The sequence below is a fragment of the Esox lucius genome, chromosome 1 (genome assembly GCF_011004845.1).
Source record: "Esox lucius isolate fEsoLuc1 chromosome 1, fEsoLuc1.pri, whole genome shotgun sequence".
In the NCBI taxonomy this organism is placed as follows: Eukaryota; Metazoa; Chordata; class Actinopteri; order Esociformes; family Esocidae; genus Esox; species Esox lucius.
Window position 1 is genome coordinate 12,434,979 of NC_047569.1, and position 18,453 is coordinate 12,453,431.

At 42.0% G+C, this 18,453-nt stretch overlaps 2 protein-coding genes across 3 annotated transcripts; one reads left to right on the top strand and one right to left on the bottom strand.

Moving 5' to 3' along the window:
* The first annotated feature begins 370 nt into the window (after positions 1 to 370).
* LOC105023562 (protein sel-1 homolog 3) lies at positions 371 to 8,498 on the top strand. 2 transcript variants are annotated; one of them, XM_020055128.2, is made up of 23 exons: positions 371 to 746; positions 848 to 1,325; positions 1,449 to 1,575; positions 1,703 to 1,824; positions 2,219 to 2,334; positions 2,449 to 2,510; positions 2,672 to 2,804; positions 2,884 to 3,010; positions 3,116 to 3,256; positions 3,334 to 3,569; positions 3,687 to 3,866; positions 3,991 to 4,110; positions 4,227 to 4,367; positions 4,514 to 4,576; positions 4,665 to 4,838; positions 4,948 to 5,075; positions 5,167 to 5,250; positions 6,279 to 6,369; positions 6,486 to 6,573; positions 6,663 to 6,772; positions 6,877 to 7,004; positions 7,118 to 7,223; positions 7,309 to 8,498. In XM_020055128.2, the coding sequence occupies exons 1-23, from the start codon at positions 693 to 695 to the stop codon at positions 7,399 to 7,401; spliced, it is 3,102 nt and encodes a 1,033-aa protein (XP_019910687.2). In that variant the 5' UTR covers positions 371 to 692; the 3' UTR covers positions 7,402 to 8,498. The 2 variants fall into 2 exon arrangements, with proteins under 2 accessions (XP_019910687.2, XP_010891169.3); XM_010892867.4 differs by having other exon boundaries at positions 3,358 to 3,569; positions 7,309 to 8,497.
* On the bottom strand, positions 8,485 to 17,511 carry trpc2a (transient receptor potential cation channel subfamily C member 2a). Its single transcript, XM_010892865.3, has 13 exons — positions 17,497 to 17,511; positions 16,553 to 17,245; positions 15,611 to 15,802; positions 15,349 to 15,513; positions 15,097 to 15,271; positions 14,649 to 14,849; positions 14,334 to 14,496; positions 14,098 to 14,190; positions 13,808 to 14,000; positions 13,578 to 13,705; positions 13,415 to 13,484; positions 9,098 to 9,230; positions 8,485 to 8,789 (listed from the first exon to the last, which is right to left on the bottom strand). Exons 1-13 carry the CDS (start codon positions 17,509 to 17,511, stop codon positions 8,509 to 8,511), a joined length of 2,502 nt encoding a protein of 833 aa, XP_010891167.2. The 3' UTR covers positions 8,485 to 8,508.
* Between the last annotated feature and the right edge of the window lie 942 nt (positions 17,512 to 18,453).

The window sequence follows — 18,453 nt, forward strand, 5'->3', positions numbered from 1 at the left end:
TGGCACTGCAATTCTCATCGCAGTGGTAGAAATACGAGCGGTTTGGTCTTAAAGATTTTAATACAATTTTGCAGTGGCTTGGTGGTTTATAGCCTGGCATTGTTTTTGTAGTGTTTTACTAAAGGACGTTTTTGTGAAGTTGGCGATAGTTTTATTTTTTTGGCATCAGACTTAATTCTAACTGAAAATAGTTATGTTTTAATAGGATATAAATGACACTTTCTAGTGTCATTGGACTGGAAAGAGTGATTATTCACAGTGAAATACATTTCATATTAATATATGGTAGATTGTACTGTAGGTAGTGAACTACTTCTCCCATAAGTGTAACATGAGGTGTGTACATTTTAGCGTTCCCCATGAAATTTGCCATTAAGTTTGAGCTTTTTTGACTACACCTGCCTATCAAACAATACTGTTTATCTTTTCATCATGTGACATCTAAATGAGTAATTTTAACAGGTGGAGCTGAATGAGCATTTCAATATTTACTTAAGTACCTGTGGACAGAACAGGATATCTGTCCGGGTTCTAGTCACTGAAATGCATCTTGGTCTTTATTATATTTGGCAATGCTTGCTTTATTTGCATTTTTACTGGTAACATCTATCTCTATTGTGTACTTCTCAGAATGAAGGCACTTAAACATATTTTTAATTTACTGTCTTAAATTAACAGACCTTTCTTGGACAATGAGCAAACGTAACCTGGATAAGTGGTATTTATTGTTTCACCTCAGTTTGCAGGTAGGATATGTTTGATGGATTCTCATAATTCCTGTCAAGTTATGTGGCTATACTTTAGATTAACATAGCATCTTGCTGGCTTTTCTGTTCCGTACAAACAGATGGTTTGGTGTTTAGACGACAATGTACTGTTCCTGAATCCTCCAGCCATACCTGTGTCTGGCTACTCCTTGAAAGTGTTGTACTCCTGTTCCAAACCGGCTGTGGTGCGGGTGGAGTGCCTGCTGTCTTATGACACTGGACTAACTTCTAGGGTATTCCAGAGGCATTGGCGTTGTAAGCCAGGTCTGGATCGGCTTAGGACTCTGCTTATGAGCCTCCCTGACTGGTTGGTGTACCGGCCCGACTGGGTTTTCCCGGACTCTCAGTGGGTACTCAGTGGAATGCTGCGTGCCTCAGTCAGCAAGGATGGATCTGAGGACAGTTACAGGTCAGCTCAGGCCACTGATGTGGTCATCTTTCATCCCACACCACCACTCAGTCGCCCGCTGAAGCATCATCAGCTCTGCCCGGCTTGGGCTACACAAATGCTATGGCTAACCGACAGGACCTCCGTCTCACAATGCCCCTTGGAACAAGGTAATTAAGATATCTCAGTATTTGGTGTCCTATATATTTACGCTATTAACTATGACAAACATTGTGTAGACCTTTTTACATCCTAGCATTTCTAATTTGTATACAAAATAATTCCCCATTTAGAGACTGTGTGTTTGCTGTCCTCCATGTATGCTTCAACTGGAGAGAACTTTGGCATCACCAAAACCATTACTTCATTTAGCAGCAAGGTCCTGGAGCAGTTACGGCAAAAATCTATTTCTTTTCCATGGTAAGGCCAGTATTAATCTGTTCTGTATGTGTGCTCCGATAGTCGTGGATTTGATGTTGGTGGATATTAATGGAGGATTATATTAATATAGTATGCCATTTTCACCTTTTTTCTCTATTGTGGCTAGGTGTACATTCTCCATCTGGGTATTCCTAAACCATCACTGCCAGAAAGATGTATGTTCTATCTTTCACCATATAGATTCAGAAAACAACTATGCCACACCCACTTTGTTTCTTACGAGTTCAGGTAAAGTCAGACAGTACCTTCTGTTCTCACTTTTTAGGGTGGCTAAGCTCATGTATTTTGTGATAAGAGAACCAAAGTCAGTATGTAAATTAATGTACCCTGAAAGAAACTTGATATGGAGTCTCCCCAGATTTGGCTCTCGGGTGGTGAGGCAGACAGTTTTCAAAGTATCTGAAAACTATACTTCATAATTATTAGTAGTATTGTGCTAATATGTCATGGCATCATAACTCAACCTTTTTCTGTCTATTTTTCTCAGTGTCAAATGTTCATACATATGTGCCACATTTAGTGCATTTATCACAAAATGCATGATGATATGGATTAGATGTCCCAGTGAATGAGCCTGGTACCTAACCTTTAGCTTGTTCTTCCACCCCCTCCCTTTCTATAGGCCAGTTGCATGTCCAGATGCATTGGGAGTCTGGGATGTCTTCAGCGTTCCTCAGTCCATTCTATGTGCCGCTCAGTCGATGGTGCCACATTAACGTAGAGCTGCGTGGCAGAACGGTCAGTAATAACACAAACCCATAGTACAAAGGAAATTAGTGTCAACCTCAAACCATCAGTCAAACCAGAATACTACTGCAACAATAACGCCACTCTCTTTTGGATTTGTTTTAGGTGGATATCAACATGGTGTGCATATATGGGCAGCAACGTTTGTTTCATACTGCAAAACGCATGTAAGGAAGAGATTAAGGACGCATTTTTCCCCATGTCATTAAAATCACACGCTTTCAATCTTGGAATTTAATGACAAACTGAGGTGAAATAGTGATTCTGCTTAAATGTTTTGCACGTACAGTATATAAACACATCCATTTTTAATGTTGAACTGTTACAGGTTCAGTGATTCCTTATACATGGATGATACCGATGGTTACTTTGTGATTGGTGGAGGTCAATTTACAGAAGGAATTGAAGGGTATTACGGACCATTGGTGTACTATCGTAACAGAATACCCGCCGTTAGCCCGGTAAGTCCATGAACAGAAACATCTAAAACCCATTAGTTAAACATAACATATTACACCTGTATTCCCTTTTCTCCCACAGTCTGAAGTCATCGTTCCAGAGCATATTAGGGGTCTAAATTTGACCGGATGGCTACAATCCTGTCAAGAGTTTCAGTTGGAGCTTCAAGTCAAATTGAATGGATATTTACAGAGAGCCAGAGAGAAAGGTAATGACCTTTAATTTCCACTAGATGGCATGATGGTGTATTAAATATCCTCTAGCGTGCAACTCTTGTGTCTTCGTCCGAAATGAGAGAACTTTTGTTTTCTAGAGAACTGTATGGTTGCTTATCCTGGATGGACTTTTAAAGATCTTCTAGTTGTAACGCACCAGTGTATGTCTTGGGAGGCACCTGCAGCCCATAAAAGAGTATATGCATTAAGGTTGGCCGAGATCCTGGCCTCGAAGCGTGGTAAGAGCTGGTCTTATGTTTTTCTACACCACTTAACACAATAATTTCATTCAAATCTGACAAATGTTCTCTCACAGTTGTATGTTTAAATGTATACTCAGACAGCAGGAAGGTAGATCTAGCATCAGTGGGCAGGACTCTGTACTCCTTGTCTGTGCGTAAGATGAGTGGGGCAAACAGCGGATCAACTGGAGTGGTTAGAAGGATAATGCCCCATTTGCTGCAAGCTGGCTGTCTGGGGAACAACAGAGCTTTACACTTGTCGTCAGTGCTCTACAGCTCAGGTCTGGGCGTGGAGAGACAGCCCAATAAGGTGGGTGGGTGAGTGAGTGAGTGAGTGGGAGAACTTGCGCGTCTTCACTAGTGACTCGGGCCAGGAAAAACCTCCCCATTTAAACTCTGCATGTCTCGTCTTCCCCACGTCCTCCAGGCATGGCTCATGTCTCTGCTTTCAGCCCAGAAGGACTGGAGACTGGCCCTGCTGCGTCTTGGGCACCTGCACTGGCTAGGTGAGCATGGCTTCCCCCCAGACATTGACCTGGCCTATGCCTACTACTCTAACATTGCCAAGCAGACCTCTGTCGACCGGCAACGCCCATCTCCCCAGCAGGTACTGCTTTGTCCGGCTTGAATTAATCTCCGCCTGTACATTTATTGTAAAATCCAAAAACATCTGATTTAATGAGTCTGGAAGTTGCTAGTACTGAATTACATCATTTATGTCTGAACTGTAGAAATTTGTGGAGCATATTTACCTGAACAACGAGGAGGTGCTGAGGCTCCAAACAAATGAAAACCATGACATCTTCCACTGGTTAAAACTCCAGGCCCGGAACGGAGCTGCAGACGCCGAGGTGCTATGCCCTGCGGGCATCTGATTTATTGATATATTTTGAGCATATAACATAACCACAAGAAGTCTTCTGCGCAAAATAGACCTTAATAACCATTGAAATGCTCCCCCCCCCAGCAAGCAGTGGCCAGAATGTTGTTCTGGGGCCAGCAGGGTGTGTCTCCAGACATCCAGACTGCTGTCAGACACTACGAGAGAGGCGCTGTCCGCCTGGGGGACCCAGTGTCCATGTATGACTATGCCATAGTCCTCATGCAGGTCTGCCTCAGTACTGATGTGGAGTTTGCGAACGATTTGTTCTTTTTGAACTCTCTCTTTTTAGTCCAATTTTTAAATACCCAATTGTCGGCTAGGACCAGCAACAATGTTTTTCTGTTGTGGGAATTCATTATTTTACTTTAAAGGGTCAAGGAGTGAAGAAAGACGTCCCAAAGGCTGTCAGTTTCCTGAAGAAAGCGGTAAAGCAGGTTAGTCAAGATGTAGCTGTCGCGTGTATGGAATGACCACGATGCCATGGAGCTTTGTCAGAGACCATCATGGTATTCTCTTCCGTAGGGTTTTACCCCAGCAATCAATGCCCTCGCCTGGTACTATGAACAGTTTGAGAAAGACTACAAGCAGGCAGTGGAGCTTTGGGAACTGGCTGATAAACAAGGCAGCTCAGATGCTGCAATGAATCTGGGTGTCATGTACTCCGAAGGCCTGTATCCTGGGAAAGCGGCAGACAAGGTCGGGTCAACTGTTAATATGCCCAGGGCGATTCCCGTAGAAACTTCTTGGCACAGAGCGTGATCTAATATACTTGCTTTAAATAATAAACTCTTTTGTCTTTCCTTAGTTCACAGCCTATACTTACTATCTTAAGTCTGCCCAGAGAGGAAATGTGGATGGTTCCATTCAACTGGCTAACATGTGGACCACTGGGATTCCCGGCCAAGTCAGTAGGCGCCCTGCGGATGCCGTGTTGTAAGTCACTCAATTATTCATGCTTTTGTTTTGGCTGTTTTTAAGTTTCACTTTGTCCTCACTTGCCGACCAGTCTCTCCTTTTACCCCAGATGGGCAAAGTGGGCTGCCGAGCACAATGGACACCTGGGAATGGTCCTGAGGAATGCTCTGGATTCTTATTTCCGAGGAGACAGGTGACCATCTCTGTTGTTGTTTTTTTTTTTGTTTTTTTTACTTTTATTTGATTGGGACAGTGCATGTTAATGAACAAGACATGGAGTACATGCATGTAAAAATGCCGGATTATAGCCAAGGGCTAATTTCCATCCGTAGTCCCACGAGCTAAGATCACACAGCTCACAAAAACATTGCAAAATAAAATTTACATCTACAGTCAGTTCATAAATTTGCTAAATCCTATATACAATATTCACACAAAACTACATTCAACTTCACAAACACTAATCCATATACACATTACAAAGTAAAACAATTTAAAAAAGGATAAAACATATACTAATGTGTGCAACTTTGATTTTCCCATAGCCATTTCTTCAACTGGACTTTAAAAGAGCTATATGTAGTACATTCTCTTAATGTTAGAGGAAGACTATTCCACAGGTTCCCACCCCGGACAGACAGGACCGTCTGACCGAAGGTGGTACACCTGTGAGGTATTATCAAGTCTCCTCTGGTAGAGGCTCGCGTGATCCTCAAAGAATTTTCTTTAGATTTAATAAAGTCCTTCAGAGGTGGCGGAGCGAGGGAGTGAAGGACCTTGTATATCAAACAGGCCATTTTTAAATTAATCATATTTAGAAAATTCAATAGTCTATGTTTTTTTAAAACTTGACAGTGGTGGTGGGATAGCGGTTTTTTATCTAATGTTTTTAATGCCTTTTTATAAAGGCTTTCTATGGTTTTAAGTGTTGTGGGGCAGGCAAGAGACCAGGTAGTCAAACAGTAATCAAAATGAGAAATAATCATTGAATAAAAATATGTTTTAGCAGCACCCATAGTTAAATTATTAATGTGCCAAAAATTTAGAAGATTAAATTTGACAACCTTTGCTACTTTTTTTACATGACTTTTGAAGCAGAGTGTTGAATCAAGGACTACCCCAAGGTATTTAAATTCTGAGACCAGGTGAAGTTCCCTGGTTGGAACCCTTCGTAACTTGACACGACTGTGGTTGGGTTAAAGTCACTCTCTTATTTTACAGCTTAATGGCATTATTACATTTCCTGATGGCGGCTGAGTCTGGATTTGCCGTCGCCCAGTTCAACGTGGCGTATTTATGTGAACAAAATCCGGTGAGTCGGATCGGTGAAACCTGTTTACACAGTCAGCGGTTGTAAATAAGTGCTTAATTACCGTGCGACGTCGGCGTGTGGCAAAAGCGCCTTATTCTAACCGACCTTTTCCAAAGGGAGGTTTTCTGGATGCCATGTTTGCCGCCCGGTGTATGAAGCGATACTACAACCTGACGGTTCAGACCCAGGAACCGGATCCTTACGGTAAGTTGTCTCCGACGTGAACCGTCTGCGTTGACCCTCCCGTTGCCCCCAAGGTAGATGAGAACCCCTGTGGTCTTCCCCCAATCCAGCCCTGATCCGGATGGGTGACCTGCTCCGTGAAGGACGTGAGTCGAGGCGAAGGGATGTTGCGGCAGCCGCAGAAATGTACAAACAAGCGGCACTAAGGGATGACCCACAGGTATGCCCACTGCGCCGTCCGCCTCATCTGCCCGTCATGTGAACCCCGACCCGGGTAACCCTCTTCCACCCTCGGGTGTGTGTCCACACGGTTTTCCCTTACAGGGCTGGTACAGTCTTGGCGTCCTTGTTCAAGAGGAGCAGACGTTACCGCTGTACGTGCTGTCTGGACTGGGTCTGACGCAGCATTACATGGCAGATAAAACCGAGCTGGCGGCTGCCCTTTACCGCCGGTATGTCCTGTCGGACGGTAAAATGCCACGCATCCGACCCTGAGGGGGTTAGAGTTTATTACGGTCAATTGGCTAGGTCATTCTGACTGTACAACTCCTGTACATTACCACAGGTGCAGAGACTCGAACGACACCACAGATTCATACTTGCCCTGCAGCCTTGCCATATTCAGTGCCTATCTGCAGTCTTTCCAGACGGACTACGGTGCCACCATCAAGGTGCGTGGTGTACGAACCCCTGGCCCAATTGGTTTGCCCGTGTGTGCTTCTGGTGTTTGTTCATATTGGGCTCTTCATTCCTCAGGTCTCTGGAATTGTGGCTGTGGCAGTTCCACCAATCGTTTTTATCATCCTGAGTATTATCAGGAGTTGTGGCATCATGTCTTTTCATCACTAGGGCCAGGAAGTCCATCAGCTCTAAGAGGACCATGACTCGGCTGTACTGGGAACTACTCACACAAAGCACTTTAACCCAGGTCTCATTTATTGAGTCTGTTTAATAGCTGACATAACATTTCTGTCTTTGTTTCGTCTGATATTAAAAAGCAAAAAGGTCCTAAAAGGTTTGGACACACTTAGCAAATGGGTAACTGTATCCAAACTTTTGACTCTCAGTGAACATCTTAAATCATTCCTATTAACCTTATGAATTTTTTTTTATGATTGAGCAGTATAATAAAGTGAAATAATTTGCCCAATTCAAATTCTGCTCCAAAAGGATTGTATTAGGACTGACTGTAAGTCCATGGTGTTCCAGGCGGAGTCCCTTCACAGGCTCATTGAGGCTTCTGGGTCACTGGTAATGAGTGTCTGGTAAGGCCCATGGGGTTTAGTTTGCCTGGCACAAACAGCAGGCACACAGCAAGCTGCAACCTGTACTGACACCCTGGAGCCTGGAAAGCACAGTCAATCTTTTAATTGAAAGACGAAATGACTGAGTCAAGAGATGATGGCAGAACAATTTTGTGTGCTTCCTGTTACAATGTGGTAATGTCACAATAAGATGTCATTTATTCTCTTGCCATCCGCTCATTAGCAGACGCCACAGTACTGTACTTATTTTATGGGCAATTTTTTTTTCATGCATAAGGCACAGCAAATGTAATACTAAATTATCCTAAGGATCAGGTTATCTGAGCAATTATTTTGTTCACTTAATCAACCAGTAGATGTTTTTGCTCATTTCCATATTTTCATTAAATGTATAATTAGTCAACACGTGTTTTTGTAAAGTTACCCAGGTTTGACTATGACAACTAACACGATAAAAAAGCATGGCTGTTTTGTAGCCTTTACAGCAAGTTATACAGTTTTTGGCCAGCGCTCTGTAACTAAGGCTGAGTGAAAACATTATTACACAGTGTTGTTTTCCTCCACTGCTCTGTGTGCTGTTACTCCCAGTATCGCTCCCCAGGAACTCCTGCTCACCATGGCACTGATGCCTGGGGAGCTCTCATTGTTGTTTGGGGGTGGGCGATTTCCTCAGTTAACACCTCTGGGGCTGTCACTCCTCTTTCTTCTCCTCCTTCATCCCTTCCTCTTTCTTCACCCCCTCCCTGAGGTGCATAGTGACTTGGAATGGAGCACGGATAATCTGCATCGACTCGTTTTTATCAAAGTTCTTGAATTTATTCTTTGCTCCTGTGATGTACTTGCCCAGGAAGTTGCCTCCATGGCTGTTTAAAGCGAAGGCTTTTCTGTGCAGCAGGTTCTGATGGAACTGCTTTGTGTCAGAATGAAGACTCCCCATCACCCTGTTCAGCTCAGTGATCCTGTTTCCTACATCTGTTCAATAGAAAAACACACCCATGAGATATACAGCTCCAGACCACTGCACCTTTTCCTTTCCTTTCCAAAAAAGTTGAAAAGGAAGGTTTTGAGCGAGGAACAGAAGAGTTAAAATTTAAGAGACCACTGCAAATTGAACGCTCCTGCTCCTCACTCAAAATTTTTCCTTTTCATCTTTTTTGGAAAGGAAAGAAAAAGGTGCAGTGGTCTCTTCATTTTTTCTGGAGCTGTAGAAACATAGCACTAGGTGTTCTGACTAGGTCACGTTACTTCCACAGGACTTTGGCCACATTCAGTGCTTTCACCTTTGCGTTTTGCTTCTTTAAACTCCCGGCGGGCTGCTTCTATGTAACGCTGAACCAGCACTTTGACCACCTGCAGACGATATGGCGCCTGATCCTCCCCTTCCGCTCCACTGGTGTTTGTTGTACTGTTAGACTGGAAGGGAAAAGACAGAAAAGCCGTCAACAGCCTTGGCTGGTGGTATGAGTCTGAATAAAAATATATATATTGTGCCTTTCGGAAAGTATTCAGACTCCTTCACTTTCTCCACATTTTGTTGAGTAATGAACCTAATTAATTATGTATTGAATATACTTGTATATATTGCCTTCAATCTACACCCAGTACCACAATATGCCAAGGCGAAAACGTGTTTTTATATATTGAAAATGAAAGTGTACATACAAATTCAGATTCTTTGCGATGACAGTCCAAGTCGAGCTCAAATGCATTCTGTGTCATTTGATAATCCTTGAGATGATCAAGGATAGAACCTGATTTGAGTACACCTGTGGCAAATTCAAATGATTGGATATGATTTAGAAAGGCGCAGAGTTGTCGATATGATATTCAACACCTCACAGTGCATGTCAGAGCAAAAACCAAGCCAAGAAGTCCAAGAAATGCTTGGTAAACCTCTGAGATAGAATTTTGTTGAGGAGTAGTCAAATTTATAATCAAATTAATTGCATAATCGTCTGTAGTTAATCGCGATCAATCAACATTTTAGAATGTGCACCTGTTTTACTAGTAATTTATGCTATTGAATTAACTTGAAGATAGGGGAAAAATGATCGGATAATCAATCCCAAACTTTTGTATTACTTCCAACAATGTTTTAAGTCCATAACCACATCAGTTTCAGGCAGCCCTGGATAAATTAATTTCTGTTAACAGATGTTGCCCTGACTGGTACAATATGAAATGTGAATCTTTCCACAACAGGCTATAGAAAATTCAACACTTCCATTTACCAATTTCAACTTTCTGGAACATTGCTGTTAAATTGAACAATGCAAGTCAAAGGAAGAAGAAGAATCACAATGATCTGCATGACAACTGGTCAGATCTACACAGCAGAACACGCAGGTCTCTGCAAAGGACCTTCAAAACAGTTTAGCTGACACAGAATAAGTTGTACATAGGTGTACCTTACACAGCATGTTCATTTGTGTAATATGTTGAATCTATGGAAAATGCATAAATGGTAATCCTTTACAAACATGTGCAAAAGTGTGTCAAGTTTCACTTTGTACCATGTAGAGATCAAATCAGTTACACTGCTCAAATATGTCCAGTTAGGAAGCATGAGCGATTGTGAATAAATGTCACCTGTTTAGGTGTAAATGAAAGTGACAACAGATGCACTGGAGAGGCAACAGCAAGAAAACCCTGAAAAAGGAATGGTTTTGCAGGTGATGGACACAGACAATTTCTCTTTCCCTATCCTTCCTGACTGATTCTTCTCTAGTTTTGCATTTTGCTAGTTTACCTGCAGCCCATTCAGGTTGCACCACCAGTCCAGCTCATCCAGGATGGCACATCCATGTGTACCATTGCAAGAAGGTTTGCTGTGTCTCCAAGTACAGTTTCAAGAACATGGAAGAGATACCAGGAGACAGGCCGTTACACGAGAAGAGCTGAACAGGGCCGTAGAAGGTAATCAACCCAGCAGCAGGACCGGTATCTGCTCCTTTGTTCGAGGAGGAACAGGAGGACCACTGCCAGAGTCCTGTAAAGTGAACACCAGTGGGCTACTGGTGTACATATATCTGATCAAACTGTCAGAAACAAATTCCACGAGGGTGGCATGAGGGCCCAACGTCCTCTAGTGGGACCTGTGCTCACAGCCCAGCACCGTGCAGCTTGATTGGCATTCACCAAAGAACACCAGAATTGGTAGGTCCACTATTGGCACCCCGTTCTCTTCACAGATGAGAGCAGGTTCACACTGAGCACATGTGACAGATGTGAAAGAGTCTGGAGATGCCGTGGTGAACATTATGCTGCCTGCAACATCATCCAGCATAACCGGTTTGTGGTGGTTCAGTGATGGTCTGGGGAGGCATATCTATGATGGGTTGGACTGACCTCCACCAACTAGCCAATGGTAAAGGATGACGCTGATTTGATAAATAAAACATGAACTACTGAGTCACGTTATGAGGTGCCGTGATGAAATTCACGCAAGTTGGAACAGCCTGTGATTTCAGTTGTTTACTTAGATTTTGAATCCAGCCCTAAATCGGTTGGTGATTTTGGTTTCCATCAATTTTTTTGTCATTTTGTTCTCAACAAATTACATAATGCACAGTAAATATTTTGATCTTTAATATATTTTGTTCATTGAGACACGATGTGTGATTTAAGTGTACATTGTAACTGCAATAAGCAGCATTCTCAACCATCAACCTCATAATGATGCCCCTCTATCACATTACCAAGCAAGGGCCACTTAAAAATTGACCATGGCAAGCATAGCAAGTATGACTGCATGTGTATGCATGCATGTCTCTGTATTATAACTGCACTCAGCAGCTTTCTAAACTACCCAGGATGTCCCCAAACTGACCAATATTGAACATCAGTGGGCGTGACCTTATATTCTGTGGGTGTAACTTAATATTCAGGGACATCCATGTTAAGTAACACCCCCGACTTGCACTCTGCAAACATACCGTACTGGCCGAAGTCAAGCTCTAACTATGAATGTCTCTGAGGCTCAAAAATGAAAAATGTAAGGCATTAAGTATTTTACATTATCCACATGCGTTAACTTTGACAGCCCTAGTATATACAGTTAGGTCCAGAAATATTTGGACACTGACACAATATTCATAATTTGGCTCTATGCCACCACAATGAAATTGAAATGAAACAACAGAGATGCAACTGAAGTGCAGACTTAATTAAAATTTAAGGGGTTGAACAAAAATATCATATAAATCGTTTAGGAGTTGCAACCATTTTCATTCACTGTCCACTTTTTTTCAGGGGCTCAAATGTAATTGGACAAATTAACACAATCATAAATAGAATTTTCATTTTTAATACTTGTCGAGTGTCATTTGCAGGCAATGACTGCTTGAAGTCTGGAAAACATGGACATCACCAAACGCTGGGTTTCCTCCTCTGTGATGCTTTGCTAGGCCTTTACTGCAGCTGTCTTCAGATGTTGTTTGTTTGTGGGTCTTTCTGCCTTAAATTTAGTGAGTGAAATGGATGCTAGATCGGGTTGAGATCAGGTGATTGAGTCAGCCATTTGCCGAATATTCCACTTCTTTGCCTTAAAAAACTACTGGGTTGCTTTCACAGTATGCTTTGGGTCATTGTCCACCTGTAAAGTGAAGCGCCGGCCAATCAACTTTACTGAATTTGGCAGAATTTGAGCAGACAATATATCACTATACATTTCAAATTTCATCCGGCTGCTTTTGTTTCCTGTCACATTATCAGTAAACACTAGTGACACAGTGCCATCACACTGCTTTATCCACCGTGTTTTACAGATGATGTGGTATGCTTCAGATCATGAGCCGTTCCAAGCCTTCTTCATACTTTTTTCTTTCCATCATTTTGGTACAGGTTGATCTTAGTTTCATCTGTCCAAAGAATACTTTCCCAGAACTGGGCTGGCTTTTTTGATGTTTTTTGGCTAGTATAATCTGTTCTTTCTATTCTTGAGGCCTTTGAATGGTTTTCGCCTTGTGGTGAACCCTCTGTATTTGCTCTTGTGAAGTCTTCTCTTTATGGTAGACTTGAATAATGATATGCCTACCTACTGGAAAGTGTTCTTCACTTGGCTGGATGTTGTGAAGGGGTTTTTCTTTACCATGGAAAGGATCCTACAATCATCCACCACTGTCCAGGCTTTTTTGTCTTTAAGAGCTCACTGGTGCATTCTTTTTTTCTCAGAATGTACCAAACTTGATTTGGTCACTCCTAATGTTCCTGCTATCTCTCTGATGCATTATTTTGCAGCCTGAGGAGGGGCTGTTTCACTTGCATTGAGAGCTCCTTTGACCACATGTTGTGGGTTCACAGCAACAGCTTCCAAATTTTAATGCCACACCTGGAATCAACTCCAGACCTTTCACCTGCTTAATTGATGAAGTAATAAGAAAGGAATAGCCCACACCTGTCCATGAAACAGCTTTTGAGTCAATTGTCCAATCACTTGTGAATACCCTCAAATTGAAGCTGAGAGACTGCACTTTAAGCCCATATGAATTATTTAACTGTAACTTGAAGATACTTTGGTAAACAGACAAACTAACAAAACTTGTGTCAGTGTCCAATTATTTCTGTTGTCAGTTTGATTAAATGTCTATATTACCCACCACGGAGCCAATGGGGGGATAGTCTGGTTCATTTTTCTTTTGTTCTGGGTTGCAACAATAGAAAAGGCCCCTGTTACAAGGAGAAACAAACATTTGTTAAATGGCTTGATGACCAATAATGATAAAGCGATGAAGAGAAGTGTCCGTCAGTAGCCTGTCCTACCTTAATATGTAGAACAAGGCCTTTGGAGAGGGGATGAGGTTGAAGGGTACTGGTACAGTGGAGCCCTCTCTGAAGTAACTTAAGTAAAGCTTTGAACGAGCAAACTTCCATTCAACATCAGCATCATCCTGACCGGAATAAAAATGATAGCATTTAAGAAGAAACATCCATACGGTCTACTATTAGCCAGCTGTGCCTGTGTGTCGATATGACTGACAGATTTGTCTTACCTCAATTTTTTGAAACGAGTTTGTTATCATGGCGATGAGCATGTTGAGCAGTACAATGACAATGATGAGAGTATAGACCCCGTACAGGACCCTGCCTACAAACTCAGCCAGAACAAACTCTGGCATGTCCACATAGCCTTTATTAGCCATACCAAACATGGTCCAGAAGAGAAAGTTGAAGGTGTCATTGAAGCTAAAACCAAAGGAAAGGTGTTACATGAAAGATTTAACAAAGTTTTGTAAATTTTTGGGCATAAGCTTTGGGTTAGAAGCTTAGAACGTGGACTTACCGCCCAAGATATGGGGATGTAACATACGGCACGTAGATATTATTAAGCCCACAGAGAAAAGCTGTTCCAATGATCATCAAGACAAACATAAACCTAATGGGAAACAGTGAACAGGTGTTGCATTTTAGATATTTTAATTAGATATTCATTTTGATGATTGATCATTACCTTATGTAACATCATCTCCAAATACATCATACTGGGTCCTGACTAGAGGATTTCTGGCGATATCTTACCTTGCCATGTCGTCAATCATTTTCCCAATGGAGATCTGCAATGTCCCCAGAGACTCATGTGTAGGTAGGATGTAGGCCAGGCGGGTGAAGCTCAGCATGCTGGTGACTGCAAACAGAATCTCTGAGATGAGCTGAGGGTCTTCCTGCCACCATTCATCACGTACTGCAGTAAACCAGGGAATACATACATGAAGATCCATTGAGGTTTGATCCAGGATGATATGGGATAAGAGACAGCAAAGTAACAGGATATTAAGTTGTATGAATTTTGCTGTGGCCAGATTTTAGTACCAATGTGCTGTTGAAACGGCTCACCTGTTTGAGTAAAGTAGGCACACTCCTTAACTCGGTTTTGGTCCTGACAAACAAAGTGACTGACTGCCAAGATGAGGATTCTTAGAGCGAAGGAGGCTAGGTACAGGCTGAGCGCCATCATGTCAAGAACGTTCCACCAGTCACGGAAATAACCCCTCAGACCCTCAGACCACACACATTTACATTCACCCCAGAAGAAACCTATTGGGGCAGGATAGTGTTATGTCCATATCGCAATGGTAAACATTCAAGGCCAGTTTCCCAGATGCAGATCAACCCTACTTCTAGACTCAAAATGTATCCAACGTAACATTTCCACCAAGCTCGCCATCTTAGTCCAAGTCTAGGCTTAGGGTTACATTTTCATTGTTAGCATGTGAAGGTGTGTTTAAGAAAAGGCTTTCTCTTCCAATACATATGCAAAATTAACAACAACAACTAGACCTACCGACCACCCAGATCATATGGACAGAGTTGTGGAGGAGGTTTTGTTGGCGAGATGCAAACTCCTGCCGATACAGATCCATGAAGATTGACTCCGTCAGAAGAGTAATTATAAACCAAAGGTAGGAGGAAGAGTGCAACAGGAATTTGATGACTGGTATCTTCAAAGTCTTTCCAATCTGCAATGAAAAGAATCCTTAGAACACACCTGGAAAGCAACAGTCAGGAAATTCATTTTTAGGTTGTCTCAGCTCACCTTAGATTTTGGAGCTGTCCAGTAGATTAAACACAGAAAGGGCATGGTGAAGAAGATCCCAAGAGACACCATGAGTTTGCCACGGGTTTTGCCGCCCCTCCACCCAGGGATGTTTCCACACCAAATAGACGACAGCACTTGTTGGCATATTGGATGAGTCACAAACTTGTAGAAGTGAAAAAAGTGTACATGTTGTAAACATTTTTAGTAGGAGGATAATTTAGTTGGAGCGTGAAATAGTTGGTAGAGGAGAGAGCGCTACCAGTTTCTGATTGTAATTCACTGCCAGGCGCAGGCGAGACAGGGTTGGGATCCCCTCCTCAAAGGTCTGTTCATCCAGCTCATCTCCATCACAGTTGTTCAGGATTGTTGAGACCTCACTCTGGTTCCGACACATGGCCAGCATCTCCACTGCAAACTCCTGACACAGCTCCTCCAGGCCCAGGTACTGAGGCTGAAGAACACATTGTTCTTCATTGTGAAGATTTTCAACTTACAATTATTCCACAGCCTCACTGTTTAGTCATTTTAATCATGTACTGGATTTTAGTAATTATAAGACCTCTAAGTTCGATGTTACCTTTCTGCCTGAGGTAGGCTATACAACATGTTGTACGTGCTCCCAGCTCATCCATAAGAAATAAAAACTTTGTGTATGTGTGTGGTCAAAAGAAGTGTTTGTTGCTGTACCTAGAGCTTCCATGCCCACATTGCCCAGCCACTATATGGTGAAGCTACCTTCACCATAGGTTGTGTGCAAATTTAAACCACCATACTGCTTTGAAAATTGTATTTCAATCATTTCCAATTGCATGTAATATTAAAAGATTCAAAGCATTAAAAGCATTTATTCTAATAATCATAAATTATGTTTCATATAAACACATGTCAATTAAGACATGATATAACAAAAATAAACAAAGAAATTAGTTGATTTGGTTCCAAAAGCAATGTTAATCATATACTGAATCAATTCAAATATGTTTTCTACAATTACATATACAGCTGCATTTTAAAAAAGTGTTACCTTTTTATTTGAATTATGGGGAAAAAAATACTTTCCCATGATATTCAAACTTTTTGGAGATACACCTGTATGTGTAAGACCAGTCAAAAATATGGACACTTCTCTTGAATGGCTGTGTGTCCAAACTTTTTAGAGTAGTCCTGTATATTTTTACTTTTACCATGAAACCCCTCATACCTTGAACTCAGGCTCCTTCTTGGAGAGCTTACAGAGCTCGCGGCTGAGGCGGAAGGCACTGAGCATGGGATCCTCTGTTGCAATGGAGAGGTATGCTCGGCTGGCAAGTCCCCGGTAGGTGTTGATACGCGACAGGGAGAACTTCAGCAGATCATACTGCCTCCCATTGCGACACTCCAAGCAGGTACAGGAGATGGAGTGTGGCAGTGGGATGGCATGGCCTCTCGTAGTCAGCATGGTGACAATCTCATACAGGTCTTTCTGACAGGCCAGCGTCAGCGGGGTCACGCCGGGGGCAAACTGAGAATCATCAATGGAGTGGTCAAATATGGCCATGGAGAAGGAGCGAACATCCATCTTGTTACCCTTTTCCTGATCCAACCTGTCCAATAGCCTCTTGACCACCCAGGGCTGGTTGGTGTCCACAGCCACCAGCAGCGCCTCGTGAATCTGCCTGAAGTCAAACTTGACAGCCAGCATCAGGGTGGAGAAGGTGTCCTCGCTACCCAGGCGGATGGAAAGGTTCAGAGCTTCTCTCCACAGACGGTCCTCAGCTTCATCCAGTTGGCGGATAATGCCATCCCCCGTGGATAGCAGGCTGCCCACCAGAACTGATTTGTCCTCCTGAATAGCTGCTGTCAGCTCCGAAGGGAAATGTTGTTTTTTGTTCACAATTGCCTGCCATTTTTCAGACTGAGAGGCAATATCACGTTTTAATGTACAGTAATTACATTCAATTGGCCAAAATGCTTAAAAATGCTTTCATATGCAGTCTACTGAATGGATCTTAATATGAGATACTGCACTGTAGATATTCTTTGTATAATATTGAAAGCTTGCTGTATATATCAGATTATATCAGTAATTCAAACATTCACTGTCAACCCAAATTGTTCCTTTACATAAAACAGCCCAACATTTTCTGAGCATAGAAAAAGTCTTACCGTATTTTTATCCATGATGGTTAGCAAGGGAAACTGCAAATCAAATTATTTTTGTTGAGATCTCTCATCAAAAATGTGTAATGTATGTCCCAGAACATACAATGACACGTTTTATTTGTTCAAAAGAGACTATTTGGCTCTGGTACTTCCTGCCTCTGCCTTCACCTTCTCTCCTGTAAAGAGAAATCAACACCAGCAATTTCCACTTGAGCACAGAAGAATTAATAAGGACCTCCCAGGAGGCGTTAATCCATTATCACAGCGCCTCATTGTGTTGAAAAGAACATCCACAGCCTGGGCCTATTTGGTCTCACTTTCTAAAAAGATATAATTTATAATTTCACTTCCAAACTCAATCCTGGGAATTGGTGTAGCTGCTAATTCCACATCATCAACAATGTATGCACTTAACATACAAAGGGCATGTGGCCATGAATAAATTGGCCTGCCTAGAGGAATGATTTATTGTTAACTTAAAAGCTGATATTGAATTTTACACTTCTATACAGTTGGATTCTCTGCCAAACTACTTACCGAGTTGGAATCATTCCCCTTTCCCTCAGTTCAGGAAAGTGCTCACTGCCTAATGAGGACCCACACTGGCACCAATGTGACTTCACATTCCATTATTAAAAAACAAGCTAAAAAACAGGTTACCTAAAGATTATCAAGAACAAGGTGAAATCTCTGCGAAAGGAACATTAATGCCACACCAATTACGCCCAGTCCAGACCTTTCACAAATCTGATCAAATATCTTTACCTGACCTGAATTATTTTACATTCATAACATTTCAAATCAGAGATTGGTCTTTAATTTACATTTTCACTTTGTTTTGAAGAAAAAGTGTGGTATGTATTAAAAATGTCTACAGTTATATTTTGGTGGAATTAATAGTCTGTATAAGCACTTTGTGACAATGTAAAATGTTAAAAAAAAATAAAACGAATTGCCCTT